This window comes from Pseudopipra pipra, chromosome Z, assembly GCF_036250125.1.
Source record: "Pseudopipra pipra isolate bDixPip1 chromosome Z, bDixPip1.hap1, whole genome shotgun sequence".
NCBI classification, from domain to species: domain Eukaryota; kingdom Metazoa; phylum Chordata; class Aves; order Passeriformes; family Pipridae; genus Pseudopipra; species Pseudopipra pipra.
In genome coordinates, this window is record NC_087581.1 from 10,551,805 (window position 1) to 10,572,289 (window position 20,485).

The window sequence follows — 20,485 nt, forward strand, 5'->3', positions numbered from 1 at the left end:
TGAAGGGAGCCTACAAGAAAGATGGAAAGAGACTTTTTACAGGAGCATACAATGACATGATAATGGGGGATGGCTTCAAACTGAAAAGAGCAGTTTAGATATTAGAAAAAAATTCTTTTCTGTGAGGGTGGAGAGGCACTGGAACAAGTTTTTGCCCAGAGAAGCTGCAGATGCCCCATCCCTGGAAGTGTTCTAGGCCAGGCTGGATGGGGCTCTCAGCAACTCGGTCAGTTGGAAGGTGTCCCTGTCCATGGCAGGGGTGTTGGAACGAGATGATCTTTAAGGTCTCTTCCAACTCAGGCCATTTAACGATTCTATGACTCTTAATAGGGTCAGATTTTTAGCTGAAGAAATTATGAGTAACATGCATAGTAGAAAACGATGTAATACAGGTACCTGTGGTCCAGCACAGCTGATCTTGCAAACATCACAGTAGTGGATCTGGGGTGGTTTGGGAGGTTGTTTTGGTTTCAGTTGCTTATTTTGGAATGGTGCCTTTTTAGTAAAGGTGGTCCCTGTCCAAGCAGCTGTTGCAGCAGCAGCAGCAGCTGCTGCTGCCGCCTGTTTCTGTTGCTGCTGCTGCTGCTGTTGGTAATAGGACGATGCGGCCGAATACACTGCAGCTTCATAGCCAGAGTAAGAGGTACCTCACAAATCAAAATAAAGCAAATGTTACATCACTGGGTATCATGGATCAACTACATAATACACTAATTCAAATCATGTTGCATAACAGAGGGGCAGGGCAAGATATAAATAATTTACTGAAATCTTGTCAGGCAGTCTGAATTTTGCTTCATGTTTTACAGTACACAAATAGAGAGGTACCAATTGTACTGGAACATATTCAATTTTAGACATATCTTTGCAGACAAACAGTTATGTTAGATATATAAATGCATGCCTAAAGAACATCTGAAATTTCCTGGCATATCTGGTAAAATTGGGTATGATGGAACAAGAATTTCAGTGAAAGGTTTATCAAAGGCCACCTGAAGAAAGCAATCTTCCAGAAGCAGATTTGCTGTTCAAGTTTCCAAACAGCAAGGAGTACTGATATGATGCAGAAGAAAGGGAAAAAATGAAGATAAAAGACAGAATGTCTACTACTATTACATCCTATTACACTGATTTAAGTTCTTTGTAGTGCAGAGAAGATGCTTGCTCACTAAAGCTTGGCTATGCCAGTTCTTGATTTCTAGTATCAGTTGAATAAATGAAGAAAACTGGGCTCTGTCTCGAGGAAGTACTAAAATCCCTTTTTAAACAGCAAACAAAAAGTTCAAGGTAGCTGTAACATGCCAGCTGATTATCATCTGGCTACAAAGTTAACACATTTTCCTCAGTAACTACTTTCTGGATTCTTAACGGTTGAATGACAGTCTTTTTTTCAGCACGCACTGTCATCCCATTTTGGGTCAAGACAGCCCAATTTCAAAAGATTTATATTGAACTGTCTCTGTAACTGCATGCTCCCTTCCCATTTCCCAAGGGTAACATTTGTGTGGATGCACTTCCTTATTTTTTCTATCCCTCATCTCTTCCTTTCAATTCTTACAGTAAGTCACCATTCACATAGCAATGCCACTTGTATACTCTCACATATAACCAAAGAGGCACATAAGACACCAAACCTCTTCTAAAGATATAACAAAATTACAATGATTTAACTGGTTGATATTTCTCAGTAGACTACGATGTAATTGAACAGAAACTGCTAAAATTCTGAGTATTGAAAGTCTCTCCTGTAACAACTGCAAAGATCCCAGTAACAAAACATGCAAAATCCTTACCAGAGTAAGTCACTGCCGTTGTACTGTATGTCGCACTTTGAGTGTAGGATGGAACAACAGTGGCTGCAGCTGCCACTGGTTGCACAGTCGAGGACACCGGATAAATGGAAAACGTAGTTGTTGCTGGACTTGGGGTTGCAGGTTTTATAGCTGTCACTTGTCGAGTTTGCTGGGCTTGGGTGTACTGAGTTGCCCCTTGGCTATATCCTGCTTTCGGAGCTAATTAGGATAGAAAATGTAAGTGTACAAAGATTGATGGGTTTTAGTTGAATGAAATGCAAACCCTATTATGGGATAATTAAAAACCTGCTGGTGAACAAATGTGTAAAAAGTGGGCCTTTGTTTTGGTTTCTTTGTTTGTTTTGCTTTTTAGCGTTGTGCATTGGGTTGTCATGGTTATGCATTGCATACAATGTATCAAACAACAATTTAACCATGTCTCAGCTCACACTAGTAAGCCTCACTTTTATTATTTAATTTTAACTGTGCTACTATGTTTTTAAAGAACCTCCTCATCCATTGGTTTTACTAAACCAAAGCACACACCTAAACTTTCCTCTTATTTCTAAGTGAAGTAGAAGAAATTAAATAGGATTGGTGATTTGTAGCAATCATGATGTGAATAATGAAAGAGTTACACAAATGAAGTAACTAAAGACTTAAAAGAGTAATTCTAATCAAGTTATCATCTGAACCTACTTCAGCAAGTTTTCTAGACAAATCAATAAGACCTTTGCCTAGAGGTATGTTTTGAGTCTACTTGGTAATAATCCAAACCTGAGAGGCAGCTACTTGTGGCAATGTCACAATAACATTGAAGCTCCAGGTGTGGAAAATTTTTCAACACGTTGACAGAAACTATGCGACAAAACTAAAAAGTGAAATGTTCAAACAACTGTTTTTTAAGGTATTAAAGTAGTTGACAGGCTGTGAACAAGGAGAGCAGTGTGAACCATGCCACCCACCTGTCTGGTAGTAGGACTCAGCCACTGAGGGCTGAGGCTGGGCAGCAGCAGCTACGGCTGCCGCGGTCGCTGTCGGCTGTTGATAATACTGTTTGCTGTCATAAGCTACAGCTGGGGCAGTAGATCGAACGTAGGAATAGGAATCCTAAGAATTCAAAACAGAGAAATCACCTTTAGGTATCTATCTAGAGTAATAAAAGTCGTTAGCATTTTCTTCTGGCCTACTAAAGTAGAATTAAAACCCCCCATCTATCTATAGATTATATACAAATAAATGCATTAAAGAAATTAAATTTACATTTAAAGGTACTTCAGGCCTGAAACAACCCTACTGGTCTTTTATAGACTTAATACAGGAATTAATCTCATGCTATTACATCACTTTCCCTACCTAATTATTTTTGGTTTTGAAAAACATCTAATCTCACTAGTTTTTAATAATGACTGTATCAGATTCTATTTCTGTAAAATATGAAGGGAAAACCCACAACAGATCTCCACAAAATGTAAATTTCTACAACCCCCATAAATTCACAAGGTTAGAAACATGAGCCCATATTGGTTTTAAAAATCCTATCATTAACAACATTTTTCTTGGTTATGTTCTTTGGAGTATGAAGGTGGTACTTTTAAAGCCTTCTTCCCATTACTGAACCATAAGAAGTCTATAAAATAACCCATGTGACACCTTTAAAACATTGGAGATGCCTAGTAAGCTTAGAAGGAAATGACCTGGAAGCCACTGTACATATATGTACATATATTCTCTCATCCTCACAGTGTTTGTAGTAAAGCACAAAGAGTTGATCAACTGAGGAGTAGCAAGGCATGAACCACTAGAGCGGAAATACATTAACATATACAAATCTTTTGTAATTCCAAGGAATACAACAAAATCCTTTTTCCAACCAACCTATGTAAACACGAATTATTTTATTTATTTTTGGGGTCTCTCTTTCTTGTCTATTAACTGACCCCATAATTACAATATGTAAAAAATTAGAGGAACTGTGCAAAGAATTGAGAACATGCAGTAATAATGTAGTCCTTTTAGACAAACTAAGCTGCTAATTAGAATCTAGCTAATGCCTTGATAAGTTTAGGACTAAACAGCTGAAACAAGATACAGTATTTCACAATGAAAAGGGACAAAGCTCCCATTTGCAGAAGCCTGTATCCACAGCAGGTTAGGCAGGGATCTCACAGAGGGCACCCAAAAGCTATTTACAGAGTAGTTTATCTTCTAGAGCAATCTTCTATCCTCATAAGCTTGGTACTACAACTCCTAGGGCACCCAGGAATCTTCCAGTAAAAATTTTCAGTGGAGGTAGAATAGTTCCTTTGGCACAGTCTTTTCAGCTACATCAGTTCCATGAGCCATTTTACTGCACACCACTTGAACATCACTTAGCTGAGACAAGTCAGTGCTATTCTTTACAGCAGCAGCTTCACAAAATCCCATTTTCTTTTCCAAACAGCCTTTCTCTTTTAAAATTATCATTTAAATACCACACAACAGGAACCGACCTGGTAATTCTGAGTGGTGACAGGAGGCGGTGGTGGTGGGGCCTCTTGCTGGCGTTGTGTGTAGCCATAATCCGTGGCTGTGTGTGCCGTGGGATACCCTCCATAGGCAGCAGCTGTGGCAGCAGCTGCAACAGCCACGGGGGCTGGCCTGGCCACAGCCACTGTGGCTGCTGCCGGGGCATAGGCTGCGGTGACCGTGTGCGCAGCCACTGGCGCCTGGTGCACAGTGTAGCTGGCAACCGTGGTCGGATGGGAATAGGCTACACCCGAGGCCGGCTGCTGGCTGCATTGGGAAAAAGAACAGAAAGTAAATTATTCCAACATACAAAGCCAATGCCCACACATTTCAAAATCCCAGATTCAATTAATACTTGTCTGTTCTACAGACAGACCTGGAGCAGCTATCTACCTGTGCATACTCTTATTACCCATCTGCCACCCTCATGAAAAAGGCTGTATCATTCTGAAGGTTCTGTGGATGGACAGACAGAATAGAATCACAGAATGTTAAAGCATGGAAAAGGACCTTAAAGATCGTCTAGTCCCAACCCCCCTGCCATGGGCAGGGACACCTCCCGCTAGACCAGGTTGCTCAAGGCCTTATCAAACCTGGCCTTGAACACTGCCAGAGTTGTGGCTTCCACAGCCTTCCTGGGAAACTTGTGCCAGTGTCTCACCAGCCTCACAGTAAAGAATTTCTTCCTAATATCTAACCCAAATTTCCCCTCTTTCAGTTTTTACCCATTACTCCTTGTACTATCTTTACAGTTTCTGGCATATGCAGATGATGATTTTCTTAGCAAGGGGGGGGTTTGTGCTGGGTTTTTTCTAAGCAGTGGAACAAGTCTTTCATTCAAAATAATGTAATAGTCTTAAACTGTTATCTTTTCATGACTGGCAAGTTTTAAAATGTTTTAGTGGTTCTTCCACAAGACTGACACATGTCAAATTAAGAAGGATGTCACTTTTCTGTCAGAGCTTTTTTATGACCTGTACTAGCATTAAGTCTTCCATGAAACCATATTCAAGTAGTATGATTTATTGAAGACTTCCATGAAAATTAGCTCAGAACTGTTGCATTTACTTAAATAGATACCTCTGATAGAGGACTTCTCCCACAGAAGTTTAGAATTGGAAAAACTGGCCCCACTTGCTCGTGCAGAATTCCACTGACACAACATGAAGCACCAAAAGAACAGTCAGTCTTATTGAGCAAAAAGACTGGCACCAGAGCTCTGGCAACCTTCCAGGCACATGCTGCGACTAATCTGGCTCTCTAAAATTTGCAGGCAGGACACTAATATGTGGACATATACTAAGAATGAGCAAATACTAACAGCAGAAGTCAAAAATAAGGGCTTCAAAGGTTTAATTACTTGAACAGAAACTAGTATCATTGTCCTGTACTGACGTGTAACTCTGTGTGATGTCCTATACTGATGTACAACTGTGGATTATTTTTAGAAGCTTAGAATAGCTATTTTGATTTTTAAACAAATAAAGCAAAGCAGGCAAAATATCACCATCTGGAACAATGTCATCAAGTGAGGATTCAGTGATAATTCTACATTTTTGGTACACTCTCTGCACTGTTTTTCAATAACAGCTAAGAATCTCTGTAGGGTTTAAAATCGCCATAGCACTATTAGAAGGTATTTCCAAAACAACTCCATGCCTAGTACAGAGGTAGTATCCTCTGCTCTTCAGAAAATAGAAAAATGAAATCTCATTTGAAGTAAATGTACTCAGCAGCACAGTGGAATTGAAATATGGTTACATATTTCAATTTCAATAGGAACAAGTTACACTATTTTTTTCCTAATGTCTGCAGTTTCTGACAGAAACAAAGCACCTTTTAACTGTATCTATTATTAGCTTTGCAAAAGACATTTCCACAACTCACTTGTGTTCAGCATGGTTTTTTAATTTAGTTTTAGAAAACCTTATCTTGTCATTTCAGTTACAATAGAACCCACCTACTTCAAATAAACAAAACAACTGCCCCTCCCCACCCATCAGCATTCTCACAGCAGGAGCAGAGAAAATTTTACTGCTATTGGACTTACATGCCTGGACTCAACCTTCTGCCTATCACAGGTCCCTGAGTGGTCAAAAGACCACTTGCATTCTACCCAATTTTAATCCACTTGTGACTTGTACTCACAATCATGTTTCATGTTATTTTCAATTTATTAGCCTAAAAGTAGAAGGAAAAGACTAAACCATTTTGATTTAACTCCCATCACTGCTTGAAACAATTCCTCCTACCTGATGTATATAGGAAGATTCTCTGTTTGTTTAAGGTGAGAATTGGACTCCACCACAAAATTCAGGAAAACTAGTTTATGATGGTAAAAGTGAATGACAGTCTATAAAATTAGGCTGCATTATCTCCATAGCTAACAGCATAGAAGCATAAAATATTCACAAATTCTGAAGTAATTATCACTATCATATATATTTCCTAAAACCACATTAAACTGAGTAAACAGATAACAGACTGTTTAACTCAGACTGCAGCTGAACACACCAACAGTCCACTACTGCCAAGAAGGTAAATCTTACTGCACACTATTCTTTCCCAAACCTAAGCCATTTTATTTCATCCCTGGTGCTAATTCTGCTACTTGTCAAGCCACTCAGTGCACTGATTTATTAACTCATTAATCTGGAAGAAAACAAAGAGAGGGTTTTTTGCTGGGGTCATTTTCTAACATGGCAGAAACATTAAGAAACATTGGAGCTTACAAAGTAAGTCGGCTGAGTGCCAGAACCCATGTAAGTTATATATATAGGAAAATGGGGAGAAAATGGGAGCAGGAGAAAGACCCGTGCAGAAGCACTAGCTTGGCTCTTCCAAGCTTCACTGAGTTTAAGTCACTATTATAAAATATGATACAGAGCTCACAACAAACTACAAAATAACAGTGCCTGTCTATTTATCAAAGAAAAAGCTTTTGTTCTCAGAATATGTATGATTAAAGATACCTGACAGTTTTCCATATTTAATACTGTGAAGAAATTACAATCATTACTGGCAGAACTATTAACAAGATTATGGTACAAACAGTTCCATTTCTTGTGCATCAAAATTCCTTATCATAGCATAGAACAACAGCCCAAATAATTTGATTTCTAAGGGTTCTATGTCCATGTTAATTTTAGCAAATCTGCTTCCCTTGCTTCTGCAACATCATGCAGAGCTGGTGACTGAGTTTCCAAGACTGCAAGAAAAGTATTCTAGAACTGAGTGCTTCTTCCTTCCTAAAAGTTATGTTACATTATGTTACAGAAACTCACAGTGACATCTCGTCTAAATTTGTGACATTCTTCTCCCCATGGTCTTTTAACACTAAGATGAGCAGCCATTTTCATGGAATTAATTTACATAAAAATAACTTCGTGCCAACTTCTTCATTTAACTTACAAGAGTTCTTGCCCTTGTTTGGTGATTAGTGCCTTATCACATTTGCTGAGATGAACTTACCTCCTCCTAGACTATTTTGCCGGACTCCCTGTTTCACTCCATCTGTACACCTATCCTAGCATTATCTGTTTTTATAGGTCCAATCTGCTTTATTAAGTAGGTGGAGCTTAAAAATCACAGAATAATTTAGGTTTAACCAAAGATTTGGAAGTCATCTGTTTCTACCCGTTCAAAACACAGCTTATTTCAAAGTTAGATTTCTCAGGGCTTTGTCCAGTCAGGTTCTCATCATCACTAAAAATGGAAATTGCAAAACTTCTCTAGATAACCTGTTCCAGTGTGCCATGGTTTAAGCTCAGCTGCCAACTCAGCCTCAAAAAGCTGCCCACTTGCTCCACCACAGTGGAAGCAGGGAGAGAACTGGAAGAGTAAAAGTGAGAAAGTGAGAAAGCTTGTCAGTTGAGATAAAAACAGTTTAATAGGGAAAGCAAAAGTCTTGCACACAAGCAAGGCAAAACAAGGATCTGGACAGGTTGGATCGATGGGCCGAGGCCAAAGGTATGAGGTTCAACGAGGCCAATTGCCAAGTCCTGCTCCTGGGTCACAATAACCTCAACCAGTGCTACAGGCTGGGGGCAGATTGCCTGGAAAGCTGCCATGGAAAAGGAGCTGGTTGACAGCAGCTCAACATGAGCCAGCATGTGCCCAGGTGGGCCAATAAGGTCAATGACACCGGCTTGGATCAGAAATGGTATGGCCAGCAGGACCAGGGAACTGATTGTCCCCCTGTACTCAGCACTGGTAAGGCCACATCTCGACTCCTGTGTCCAGCTTTGGGCCCCTCCAAGAAAGACACTGAGGTGCTGGAGTGTGTCCAGAAAAGGGCAATGGAGCGTGGAAGGGTCTGGAGACAAGTCCTATGAGGAGCAGCTGAGGGAGCTGCGAATGTTTAGCCTAGAGAAGAGGAGGCTCAGGGGGGACCTTATCACTCTCCACAACAATCTGAAAGGAGGTTGTAGCCAGGTGGGAGTTGGTCTCTTCACCCACAGAAGCGACAGAACATGAGCATGTGGCCTGAAGTTGTGCCAGGGAAGGTTCAGGCTGGACATCAGTGAGAATTTCTTCACTGAGAGAGTGGTTAAGCATTGGAATGGACTGCCCACAGAGGTGGTGGAGTCACTGTCCCTGGAAGTGTTCAAGAAATGACTGGACATGGCATTTGGTGCTATGGTTTAGCTGACATGGTGGTGTTTGGTCAAAGGATGGACTTGATGCCCTTGGAGGTCTTTTCCAACCTTAATGACTCTATGATTCTGTGAGTCTGTAAATTCATCCACCACTTCCTATTGGCAGGCAGGTGCCCAGCCATCCCAGGAAAGCAGGGTTCCATCACATGTAATGGTTACTTGGGAAGACAAACGCCATCACTCTGAACATCACCCCCTTCCTCCTTCTTCCCCCAGTTTTATTGCTGAGATGGTGCCATATGATATGGAAAGTCCCTTCAGTGAGCTGGGGTCAGCTGTCCTAGCTGCGTCCCTTCCCAATTTCTTGTGCTCCCCCAGTCTCCTTGTTTGCTTGGTGGGGTGGGGCGAGGAACAGAAAAGGCCTTGGCTCAGTGAGTCCTACTCAGCAGTAATGAACACATCTCTCTGCTATCAACACTCTTTTCAGAACAGATCCAAAACACAGCCTAATATCAGCTACCATGAAAAAAATTAACTTTACCCCAGCCAAAATCAGCACACAATATTCGAGCACCCTGTTGAGAATTTTTTCCTTAGTTTATAGATGTTCCAGTTTCAAACACAGATGAGCTCTAGACCAACATTTATGTAAGGCAGATCCAGTTTCTGACCACTCAATTCAATGTAACTTCATGTAACAATTCTTACAGTCCTTAAATTTACTTTCAAAATAAACATAATTCTTGAAGAATTCTTGAAGAATTCTTCAAATTGTACTCTGCTGTATTGCTACTATATTACCCTTTCCACCAGAAGTTTTCATTCAAAAATAATACATTTTACTGATAACTACTCCTATTTCTTTAGCTTATAATAATAACAGCAGTGCTTTCCCACCACGCTGACTTAATTTTTATTTTCTAGGAAGAACACATTCTTCAATGCTCATCCTCCAGTTCAGATATCCCCGTCACAGCATTTTTACTATCCCATCCAGAGCCAGGTTAAAGTGCACATGTTACACTCAAATTTTCTGCTTCAAGTTCTGTAGGTGTGCTTCAGTCAACTACAAAAGGTCACCTGCGGGACCCTACCTAATGTGCTTTGTCTCTCCTTACCTTCTTTTCCACCTGTATATCACTATTTACTCATGCTCTCTACTTGTTTCTCTTAAATAAGGTCACCTCTATTCAAAAGTTTCACACCCCAGTGCACACTTAACTTGCCCTCATCTTCCACATCCTAACTAAATAACCTCAACAATGAGAGAATTCTTTATTCACAAATATTGTATTACAGTGCACGAGAAAAGTATTTTTTGTAAAACACCTTTGACTCGAATCTTTGAATAACTTCTATTCTAATTTTTACTGACACTAACAACAGGAAATACTAATCTTTCTGTGGTGTTAGTATCAGAACAAGTGCCATATTGTGAAAATATCACTACAAGATTAAACCTCCTTGATAAGACTGACTGCAGTGAGCTGTGACTGTGTATCTTTCTCCACAGTAATCTCTAATTCCATGACAATCTCATTTTCTGGGGGTGGGAGTCAGGGGCCACACTGTCTCACAGTCCTGCAGAATTTATCCCAGAGCAAAGTCCACAGCAAAAAACTGGCCTTGCCCATATTGCTGTCTCGTGCACAGAACTCCCCTCACCAAGTGCAAGTACCTTTTCTCAAAGCAGGTGCACATTTTGCCTCAATACTTTCTAAGCTGGATGTAAGAATAATACAGCAGATGTTTACACGGTATCCGACCACCATTCGACCTGTTGTGTACACTCAGAACTATCACTCTGAAACAGTGTAATATGTAAAGATATTTTTCTCATTTGTGAAGTCTCCATTCCAAAACAATGAGACACCAAAGAGTTATGAAGATCTCCCTGCTCAATTCTACACCACAAAATCAAATAAGCTACAGCACAGCTTTAAAAAAAACCAGTAAAATTCTAGATAGATACTTAGCCAGGAAAATCCTACCCTGAACACTTACATTTGGCCAAGTTGTATTAAAACATCAGCAACAAAAAGTCCACATCCTGAGAACAAGCTCTCAGAAGGTGTCAACCATCAATATTTGTTATTAAAGTAACTAGATTAATTTCATAATTCTGTTGGTAACTTTTATTTTCCTTGTCAAAAATCAGAACACTCAAGCAGCAACTAACAACTTTTTCTGAGCTGCACAAAAATCTTTAGCAAGAAAACCATAGCAATGTTTTTGATACAGAAAAAGAAATATGGCCCTGAAAAGCAAAAAAAAAATAAATCTGGGAGCACACTTAAAACAGTCAGAAGCTGCCTAGGAGGCAGAAATTGCTTATCAATACCAATTAATGAGATACTGGTGTCCACCTGGCAAAACATTGTTCTCCAGTCCCAAAACCACATTTGTCTAACTCAAATATCTATATAAGGTAGGTTTGTAAATGAGCAACATTATTCCACAAAAAAGCTTAGATGAGAACTTGTTTTAACTATTAGATAGAATACAGCAGAACCCTTGTTAGTTACTTTCAAGTAACAACACTGATAGGAGCTCTGGATTACCTGTGAATGACAGAAAATTAAGAGCAATTATGAAACAAATATTGAATTCTCTTCTGTAACACACTTGGGTCATGTTTTTTTTTCATTTCCAGCCATTACCCTTTCCTAGAAAAAAAAAATGAGGTGTTTTTTTTTTTGTAAAACACTGAATTGAAAGTAGAAAGCTTTATTTTTTGCATGTTAACAATAAAAGAAAATATCCATTTTTCCAGATAACTAAAGATTTTAAGACATTTTATTTTCCACATGAAGATATTTGTGGAGTAGGTCATGCATTAAGAAATTTGATGAACTATCTGTAGCAATTACTGTCAGAGGAATAACACATTTTCAGGAAAATGCAGTCTATTTCCAACTAAGATATATAGCATATAAAAGCTCTATATAGAGGAAACACATAAAAGGTTCCCTATAAGCCTTGTTTTTCATCATACCGACTCATTTAATTAAAAAAAAAAGGAAATTAATTGTTACTCATGTGCACATAACCTGAAGAAAAAAATGCTGATCTCCAGCACATCTCTGTACGAACAACCAACATGCACACACACGCGCAAATGCTGTTACTGTTCCAGCTCTGTTTAGGTTGCTGGACACTGAAAACTCCTCTCCTAGAGGCAAAGAACATCTTCAGTTTTTTAGTTTCAGTTTTTTGAGGACTGGTATTTTGATAGAGAGTTAAGATTTGGCCTAGAACCAAGTCTGTCTCTTATCCAAATGACAATCTTCCTCAGAAATTACAACTTCTAAAACATATTTCTTGCAGGTGTTTTTCATTTAAAGAGGCGATTTCCACGCTAGTTTGGCACAACATTAAAGCAAGTCTTAAAATAAATTTTAAAATACAAGTATCTTGAATTAAACCCCTCACGAATTAAGATATATTTCTTGAATTCTAATTTTTAAGAATATTTGAAAATTTTAGCATCAAGGAAACCATATCTGATGGCTCCTAACTGCCAGACTTCTTGAAGTTTCATAGATTATTCTATGAATAGCAAAAAATACAGATTTGCAGCTTTTTCAGGAATATGAGGATTGATACAAGTATGATCCAACTCTACAAAAATGTGGGAAACAACTGGATGGTAGGCCTTGAATTTGAGCAGTTGCGGCTCTGAAGTTGTAAAGAATGTAAACAATACAGGATGGGAAAGCAGAAAAGGAGCAAAACTGCTGTAAATAACAGGTGCTGTTTTTGAGATTTGCCGGCACGTGAAGAACTGTTGACCACATATCAAAAGATGAGTTTAGGCGTGTGAAGAGAAGTACCTGACCAATGAAATACATTATGCTTGTGCGTGGACAGAGAAGAATATAACTCTAAGCTTAAGGTAAATAAAGTAGTTGTGTGCCTTTCCCTGCTATCTGAGTGCATTCTTGGCTGTCGTCACAAAAACTGCTAGGAGCAGTGCAATCTGCTACTGCTAAAGATTCTAACCCAGGGAGAGGCACTTCTGAATAACCAGTCAGATGTAGTTTCAGGTGTGCTAATGGAACATGGACAGAGCAAAGTAAAAACAAAATAATAACTGAAAACCAAAAAAAAAGTGAGAACTTTTTTCCTCCTAAGCACACTTGACAACAAGCAGCATAAAATGTTGAAATAACAGACTATAGTAAGTTGTACTTTAGAAGTGACTTGGCTTCTGTTTTTCTAGAGCTTGTCACTCACTGCAGGCAAAAAAATTTTGATGAAGACTCAATATATATTTTTAGAACTTTAATTTTTTAAATTAAATTTTTAAATTTTCTCCTATTCTTACAGTTTTGTGAATAGAACACTGTAATTCAATTCACTAGCAATACAAAGAGAGGCCTGAAGGCATGCAAATGTGCAATCCCCTCTTGGATTCTGCTACATTTCAGAAGTTCCTAGTAATGTGTTCTATGGTTTAACTACATAAAGCCTAAAAAAGACAGTTCTTTGTAGAACTTGCTTGTATCATTCCAATACAATCCAAAATTAATGACTGCTACTAGATGGCTAAACCATATATTATGAATAACTTACCTCAAAGGTGAACAGCCCCATGTTTTGAAAACACCCTTACTGCATTGATAATCTTTACATTTAGCTTCACAGCCTGATTTAATTCCAATCAAATTCCACAATGTTTTCCTCATGTATGTACTGCAAGTGACTGTAACAGTGATGCAATATACACTCTGTTATCTACCTCCCTTTGCTCACAACACACAGCTCACAGCACACAAAAAGTTGATCTTTTCAAGTCTAGTCAACAGCCATGTTCACAGTGGTAACATACATCACAAAAAGACCTGAGATTGAGATGGTACATCTGCCTGAAAAGGGCCAACTAACTAACATTATCCCCGTCAAAATCACAAGATCAAAGAATGGTTGATGCTGGGAAGGAATCTCTGGAAATCATCTGGAGGTTCAGTCCCACTCAAGCAGGACCACCTACAGCCAGACACCCAAGACTGTATCCAGATGGCTTTCAAGTATCTCCAAGGATGCACACTCCACAAATTCCCTGAGCAACCTCTGCCAGGGCTCAGTCACTCTCACAATAAAAGTGCTTCCTGATGTTCCGAGGGAACCTCCTGTGTTTCAGTTTATGCCCACTGCCTCTGACTCCAGCACTGGGCACCACTGAAAACAGCCTGGCTCTGTCCTCTCTGCATCCTTTCTTCAAGCATTTATACACATTAAGAAGATCCCCCTCAGCCTCCTTTTCTCCACACTGAACAATCCCAGCTCTCCTTGCCTTTCTCCATAAAAGCTACAGATCCTTCAGCATCTTTGTGGGCTTTTCACTGAACTCTCTCCAGTATGTCCATATCTCTCCTGTACTGAAGCACAGAAATGGACACAGGATTCCAGGTGTGGCCTCACTGGTGCTGAATTAGAGGGGAAGGATCACCTCTCTCAATGTCCTGGCAATATTTGCACTAATGCAGCCCAGGATGCCATTCCCCTTCTTTGCTGCAAGGACCCATTGCTGTCTCACATTCAAGTCTAGTGTCCATTGGGATCCCCAGGTCCTTTTTCTGCCAAGCTGCTTTCTAGCTGGGTGGCCCACAGCATATATCGGCACATAGGGTTGTTTTTTCATATAGAGCTTTGCACATCCCCTTGTCAAACTTCCTGAGATTCCTGTCAGCCCATTTCTCCAGCCGTCTGAAGTCCCTCTGAATGTCACTGCAACTCTTTGGCACATCAGCCATTCCTCCAAGGTGTTTATCATGAGCAAACTTGCTGAGGGTACACTCTGCCCCATCATCTGGGCCATTAATAAAGATGTTAAATAGAAAAAAATGCTAAAATTGGCACATCCTCTGTAAAAGTAAAGAAACTTCACTAGTATGGAAAATTGTATTAAATTGTTAAAACATTCTGTATTTCCTATCTTAAACTATTACTTTGCTTTTCTAGCATCAATAATGTAACAACACATTAACCTACCACTGTTTTGTTTTAGAAACAGATCAAATTTTACACATTATTTAACACCCTAGAGTTAAGCCTACAGTCATCAACCCATTCTGAGGATACAACTTCAAAGGACACAACTATACCATTAACCATAACTATGCCATTAACAGAAATGCTTTCCCAAGTGCTCTGCTCCTAAAGACAAGAGCCTGCTGCAAATTTCAACTAGTTGGCAGACCTCTCTCCTTAAAATGACAAAGGCTCCTCTGACTCCTGAGGCACTTTTCCTCCTTGGTTACCACCACCTCCTCTTGTCTCCCCTTTACAGCCAACTGCAATACTGGTACAGCCCATGTTAACAAGCTCAGAGCCCTCCTTGCCTTTCTAATGTTGGTGTACCTCCTTTGAGAGCAGGACCTCATTGACTTGAAAAGAGGTCTGTCAAAATCCTTTCATAAACACCAGCACTGGAGGCTTCTTGTGTACACCAAGTAAGCTAGAACAGCATGTTTAGGATAGCACTTAAGACTAAACAAAAAGAGAATCAGCTCCACACAGCTCTGTCACATTCACTGAAGTCTCCTTGGCTGAAAATCTGTATGCTTCAAGATGTGATGCAACTCAAGAGAGTATGAGCATAAAATTCACAGAGCAAGCATTTGGAGTTTTTACCTTCCTGCTATGGTAAAACTATGATTATTTTCACTGTCCATGCATTTTAGAATAAGGTGTATGTGCTATAAGATGCATAAATGTTTTTCTTCACATAAGTTTAAGTCTACTAGTACATACTCTCTTCAGAAGAAAGTCTACTCAGTATTGTCCTCATCTGTTTCTACCAGTACAACACTGACTTATGTTCAGTGATACTTTATATGCCTGTGTGAATTACAGTCCTAAAGCCTCTGAAAGACTGAATACTTTTCAAACCAGTATCTACTTGAAGAAGAGTTACCTGGGGAAGACACTGAAGACAAGGTAAAGTTAATTAGAAATACCAGCAAATGTGAAAAAACACTCCACCCCCAATCAATTCTCAATAGCCACCTCGCCCAACCACAGCAATTCACCTTCCTTTGCTGTTCTGCACCAGACTCAAGTATGTTTTAACATCAAGCTCTACAGTTGAATTCCAAACTAGCTCTAACTGCAAGAGTTCACTTCCATATGGCTGTTTTGAAGATTGCATCTGAACCTAAACTCACAGATACTGTGGTCTGCTCTGAACCCGAACTGCTAGAATTGCCTTTACCTGTGAAGGCTCAGTACATGTAGCAATATTCACTCTGCTTCAAGGCAATTCAAAGTTAACAAATCACTCCTAACTACACGAGCATCTCCATCACTATCCTGTCTCACTAGAGCAGAGACATGGTATGAATATCATCACTAAGATGAAACTCAAGCACTTAAAGATTCTTCATCTTTTTAACAGAAGGTAAAATCATAACACAAATTTAATTAAACAAGACTATCACATTCACACACTTTGTCCAAACATTACTCAATACCCCTATCTCTCCATCAGCATCCTCTCATTTCAACCATCAAACTTCAGAATAAAAGCATATTATGCCTCTCTCCAGCACTGAACCAAGCATGCTAATATTTTTTACATGCTAAAGACAAGCCAATATTAGTATGGTAATTTCACACTGAATAGACAAAAAGAAATGAGGTCTAGTATCACCAAATTCCACACTTATTTCAGGCTCCTAAATGGATGGATTAGTAGACACTAAAATAAATAACAAATGAAGTTTGCATTCAATGAAGGTTTATAATCTTGGGCCCTAGTACCATCACTGGCAGAAAGCACAAATTGAAAGGTATTGCAATATTCAGAGACATTTCCTGCATTAGTATTTGCATAATCTAATGCTTCTCTCATTAAGTCATGATACTATTACACAAAGAATTTTAAATGAGTAGGATAGCAGGAAATTTTATGCAGCAACAACACTGAAAGGAACAAGAATGCTTCTAATACATTATTTACAGGTTTAAAGGGCACTTAGCTCTTTTGCTGCCTTTGATTAAACATGAAACAAGTTAAGATTTCAAGTGTGTTTTATGAAAATTAGTATTTATGAACTAATAAAGACAGTCATCTATTCCTTTTCTTATCTAGTCAATACCAATCACACTGTTACAACGGTAAATATTATTAACTCCTGCATGCCTGTCCTGGTTTTTGGCTGGCGTGGAGTTAGTTTTTTTTAGTAGCTGGCTTAGTGTTGTTTTGGATTTAGTATGAGAATAATGCTGATAACACACTGATGGTTTAGTTGCTCAGCAGGGCTCACTCTAAATCAAGGACTTTTCAGTGTCCCGTGCCATGCCAGAGAGCAGTTGCAAAAAAAGTCAGGAGGGAGCATGGAGAGAGCTGACCAGAAATAGCCAAAGAGATATTTCATATCATGGAATATCATGCCCAGTGTATAAACTACGGGGAATTGGCCAGGAGCTGCTGCTTGCTTCTGGACAGGTTGGGCATTGGTCAGCATATGATGAGCAATTGTGTTGTGCTTCACTTTCTTCTCCTGGGCTTTATTCCCCCTGCTCTCTTCATTACTACTATTATTTTTATTATTGTTACTGCTATAACTCATATTATTGTATTCTCTTTTGTTTCAACTATTAAAACTGTTCTTATCTCAACCCAGGAGTTTTGCTTTTCTGATTCTCCTCCCCACCAGTACCCGTGGGAAGCGAGTGAGAGCCTGTGTAGTACTTAGTTGCTGGCTGGGGTTAAACAGCAACGACACAGTACTTCTGAATTTTCCAAATCCAAGATCTAACACCTGAGAACCTACCAATCTGGCCTCTAAAACTGCTTCAAATATCAGTAGTTAGTGGACAAATTTTAATTTCTCCTTCATGTGCAGCATGAGAGAGTATTTAAATGATCCACCAAGGCCACAGATAAACTGGAATCCCAGGAAGACACTGTAAATTCTATGCCAATAATAGCTCCATAGTCTTTTCAGTGTTGATTTAAACTCCGCATCTGGGACAGGGTAACCCTGGATGTATAGATAGACTGGGGAATGAGATGCTGCAAAGCAGTGCCACAGAAAGGGACCCAGAATATGAGCTAAGCTTAATCCTCTGCTTTAATATTAAACATTGAAGTAAATAAAATTTAATGTATTTCATTTCCATTTCCAGGAAAAAATAATTGCAAAAAAAACAGTCTGGGAGTTCTTACAAGACCTCCATAAAACTGTACATTCCTGAAACTGTATGCAATTTTTATTAGAGAGTAGCATACGTCTGCACTTGTTCGTTAATAATCCTTGAGATATACGCTTTCTTCTTTTGTTTTTCCCATTAGCCAAGACGAAGGCATCATGGAAGGTCTTTATCGCAGATTTATGGAATGAACAACCTAAGACTGAAATGCGGACTTTAGGGTGCTACTCCCACACAAGCCAAAAATGTGAAGGCATTCCTGACTGTATGTAGCAAATTAAGCAACCTGATGTCAGAAAATGTGAGATAATAGATGCTACCAATTGCTTTTTAACACCCTGGTCACAATTCGGATGCACAAACTCAACAAATATACAGAGACTCATGGCAGTGTGTCCATACGAAATCTGTACAGACCTATAAGATGCAGGTATCTATACCTGCCTACAGTCACAGGTCCTCAAGTTCCACTACAGTACGTGCTCCCGGTCTTAGAAATCATAGCAGGAGATATTTCTAAAAGGTAACTGTCCCGGAAAGTACCTTCTCTACTTTCTCAGACACATCAATCGTAACATTACTTCAACTGAATCAAGTCCCCTGTATTTTCCCGTGCTCCATCTCTCCCCTTATCCATCCCGTCTCCCTCAGGCTGGGTTCCGACCCATGTTAGCAAGGATTCTGCCGTCCCGCACCGACAGCAAAGCCCTGGGGAGCAGGGCCCGCGCTGCCCGGAGCCGCAGGAGCAGACGGGCCCGGGGGCGGCACTCGGTGACTCGCCGGTGCTGCTGCCTGCAAGTGGCCATTTTAATTTGAGGGCCTGGGGACCCGATGCCGCCGCCGACTCTCCTCCCCTCCTCCCGCGCTGTGCTCGGCCCCACGTCCCACCCTGGGGGACACCGGGAGCATGAGGAGCATGAGGAGCCTGAGGACACGCACCCCAGGGCGCGGCGGGAGGGTCCGGGCACGGCGCTCCGGGCGAGCGGCGAGGGGCGGGGGCTGCGCGGGGTCCCGGCCGGGGACAGGGGCCCGGGGGCGGGTCGCGGCGGTGGTTACCTGTACTGGGCAGCAGCCCCGCTGTGGGTGAATCCAAAATAGTTGCCGGTGGCCATTTTGGCATCTTCCCCCAGCCGGCTGGGCACTGCGGCGGCGGCGGCGACCGAGGGGCGGCGGCGGCCGGGGCCATGACAGGAGGCCCGGCGGGAGGAGGCGGGTGGGGGGAGAGAAGGGGACACAAACAGAGGGACAAGGGACAGAGAAAGCGCGGGAGCGCCGGGTCAGAACTGGGGCCTCAGCACCGACCCCCCACCCCGACCCCACCGCCGCCCCCTCCCCGCGCACGGACACGCCGAGCGCCGCTACTCACCATAGGTGAACGAAACTACCGGGCATATGGGAATCATGAGTCCGGCCTGGCAGCGACGGCGGCGGGTGAACTATCAACTCTCCCCCGCCTCCCCCCTCCTCCTCCTCCTCCTCCTCCTCCTCCCGCTCGCTCCCTTCCCCCACCCACCGACCGCGACAACGGCGGAGTGCGGCCGGGCCGGCTCCGCTGCGCAAGCGCGGGATGTGCGCGGGGGCCGCTGGGAGCTGTAGTCCGGCCGCCGCGGCGCCCCCGCCCGCAGAACGGGGACCCGCGGGAGCCGCCGCCGCCGCGGGAGCCCCATGTGCGCAGGCGCGGGATGTGCGCCGGGGCCGCCGGGAGTTGTAGTCCCGCTCTCCGACCACTGGGAGCCGCGCTCAGGGCAGCACAGAGAGTATTTACACACATACGTGTATATCTCTCATATGTAGAGCCCCACCTCACAACAGTTCTTATATGCTTATTGCACGTACAACACAGGTACAGCCTCACCCATACTGGGCCCATTCGTGCACCAGCAGCCCGTCAGATCGCTACTGAAATCCACTGGCCGGTGCAGTGACCTCCTGACCAAAGGGACTAAATTAGTGTCTATTCCTCAAGGCTCTGCCCCTCCTTCGCACACTGCTCCTCTCTGAGCAGCAGGCTCCTCAAAGCTCTGAAGAGAGCAAAACTTAAGTGCTGAAATACTTCCATCTCTTTTTTGTTTTTTTGTTTTTTTTTTTTTTTTGTCTGTGCTGCACTGTGCGTTTTTCATAAACTAGTCAAGACTTATAAAACACTTCTGGATTCAGTAAATCATTATCATTTTGGACGTATTTGTTTTCTGTAAGCCACACATACTCAAAACGCCCCTGCTTGGGATCTCCTCCCACGGTCCTCACAAAAACAGGGGTTTCCCTTATCCTACAGTAGCTGTGGACATCTTAGGCACTAAGACTTCAAAGATACTGTTGTTCATAAAATGAGAGGAAAAAAGTAATTTCTCATCTAAAGCTTACATTATTGCAGCTGCATATGAAGTACTGCTACTTCAGATGCCAAACATCCTTGCCAGTCCACTG

General features: G+C 41.4%; 1 protein-coding gene and 1 non-coding gene across 4 annotated transcripts in view; both read right to left on the reverse strand.

The window, feature by feature from the left end:
- Window positions 1-19,565, reverse strand: part of ZFR (zinc finger RNA binding protein) — a 44,045-nt gene extending 24,480 nt beyond the window's left edge. For 2 of the 3 annotated variants that reach the window (XM_064642381.1, XM_064642383.1), the window contains exons 1-6: window positions 19,425-19,548; window positions 19,115-19,199; window positions 4,286-4,568; window positions 2,759-2,903; window positions 1,794-2,012; window positions 397-647 (exon numbers count right to left, since the gene is read on the reverse strand). In XM_064642381.1, coding sequence (XP_064498451.1) covers window positions 397-647; window positions 1,794-2,012; window positions 2,759-2,903; window positions 4,286-4,568; window positions 19,115-19,199; window positions 19,425-19,461 — 1,020 coding nt within the window. In that variant the 5' untranslated portion in view covers window positions 19,462-19,548. Of the gene's footprint in view, window positions 1-396; window positions 648-1,793; window positions 2,013-2,758; window positions 2,904-4,285; window positions 4,569-19,114; window positions 19,200-19,424 lie in introns of all 3 variants that reach the window. The other variant, XM_064642382.1, reaches the window with a different exon arrangement.
- On the reverse strand, window positions 7,380-7,507 carry LOC135407903 (small nucleolar RNA SNORA66). Its single transcript, XR_010427071.1, has one exon. It is a non-coding gene; the product is annotated as a small nucleolar RNA SNORA66 (small nucleolar RNA).
- Window positions 19,566-20,485: the final 920 nt, after the last annotated feature.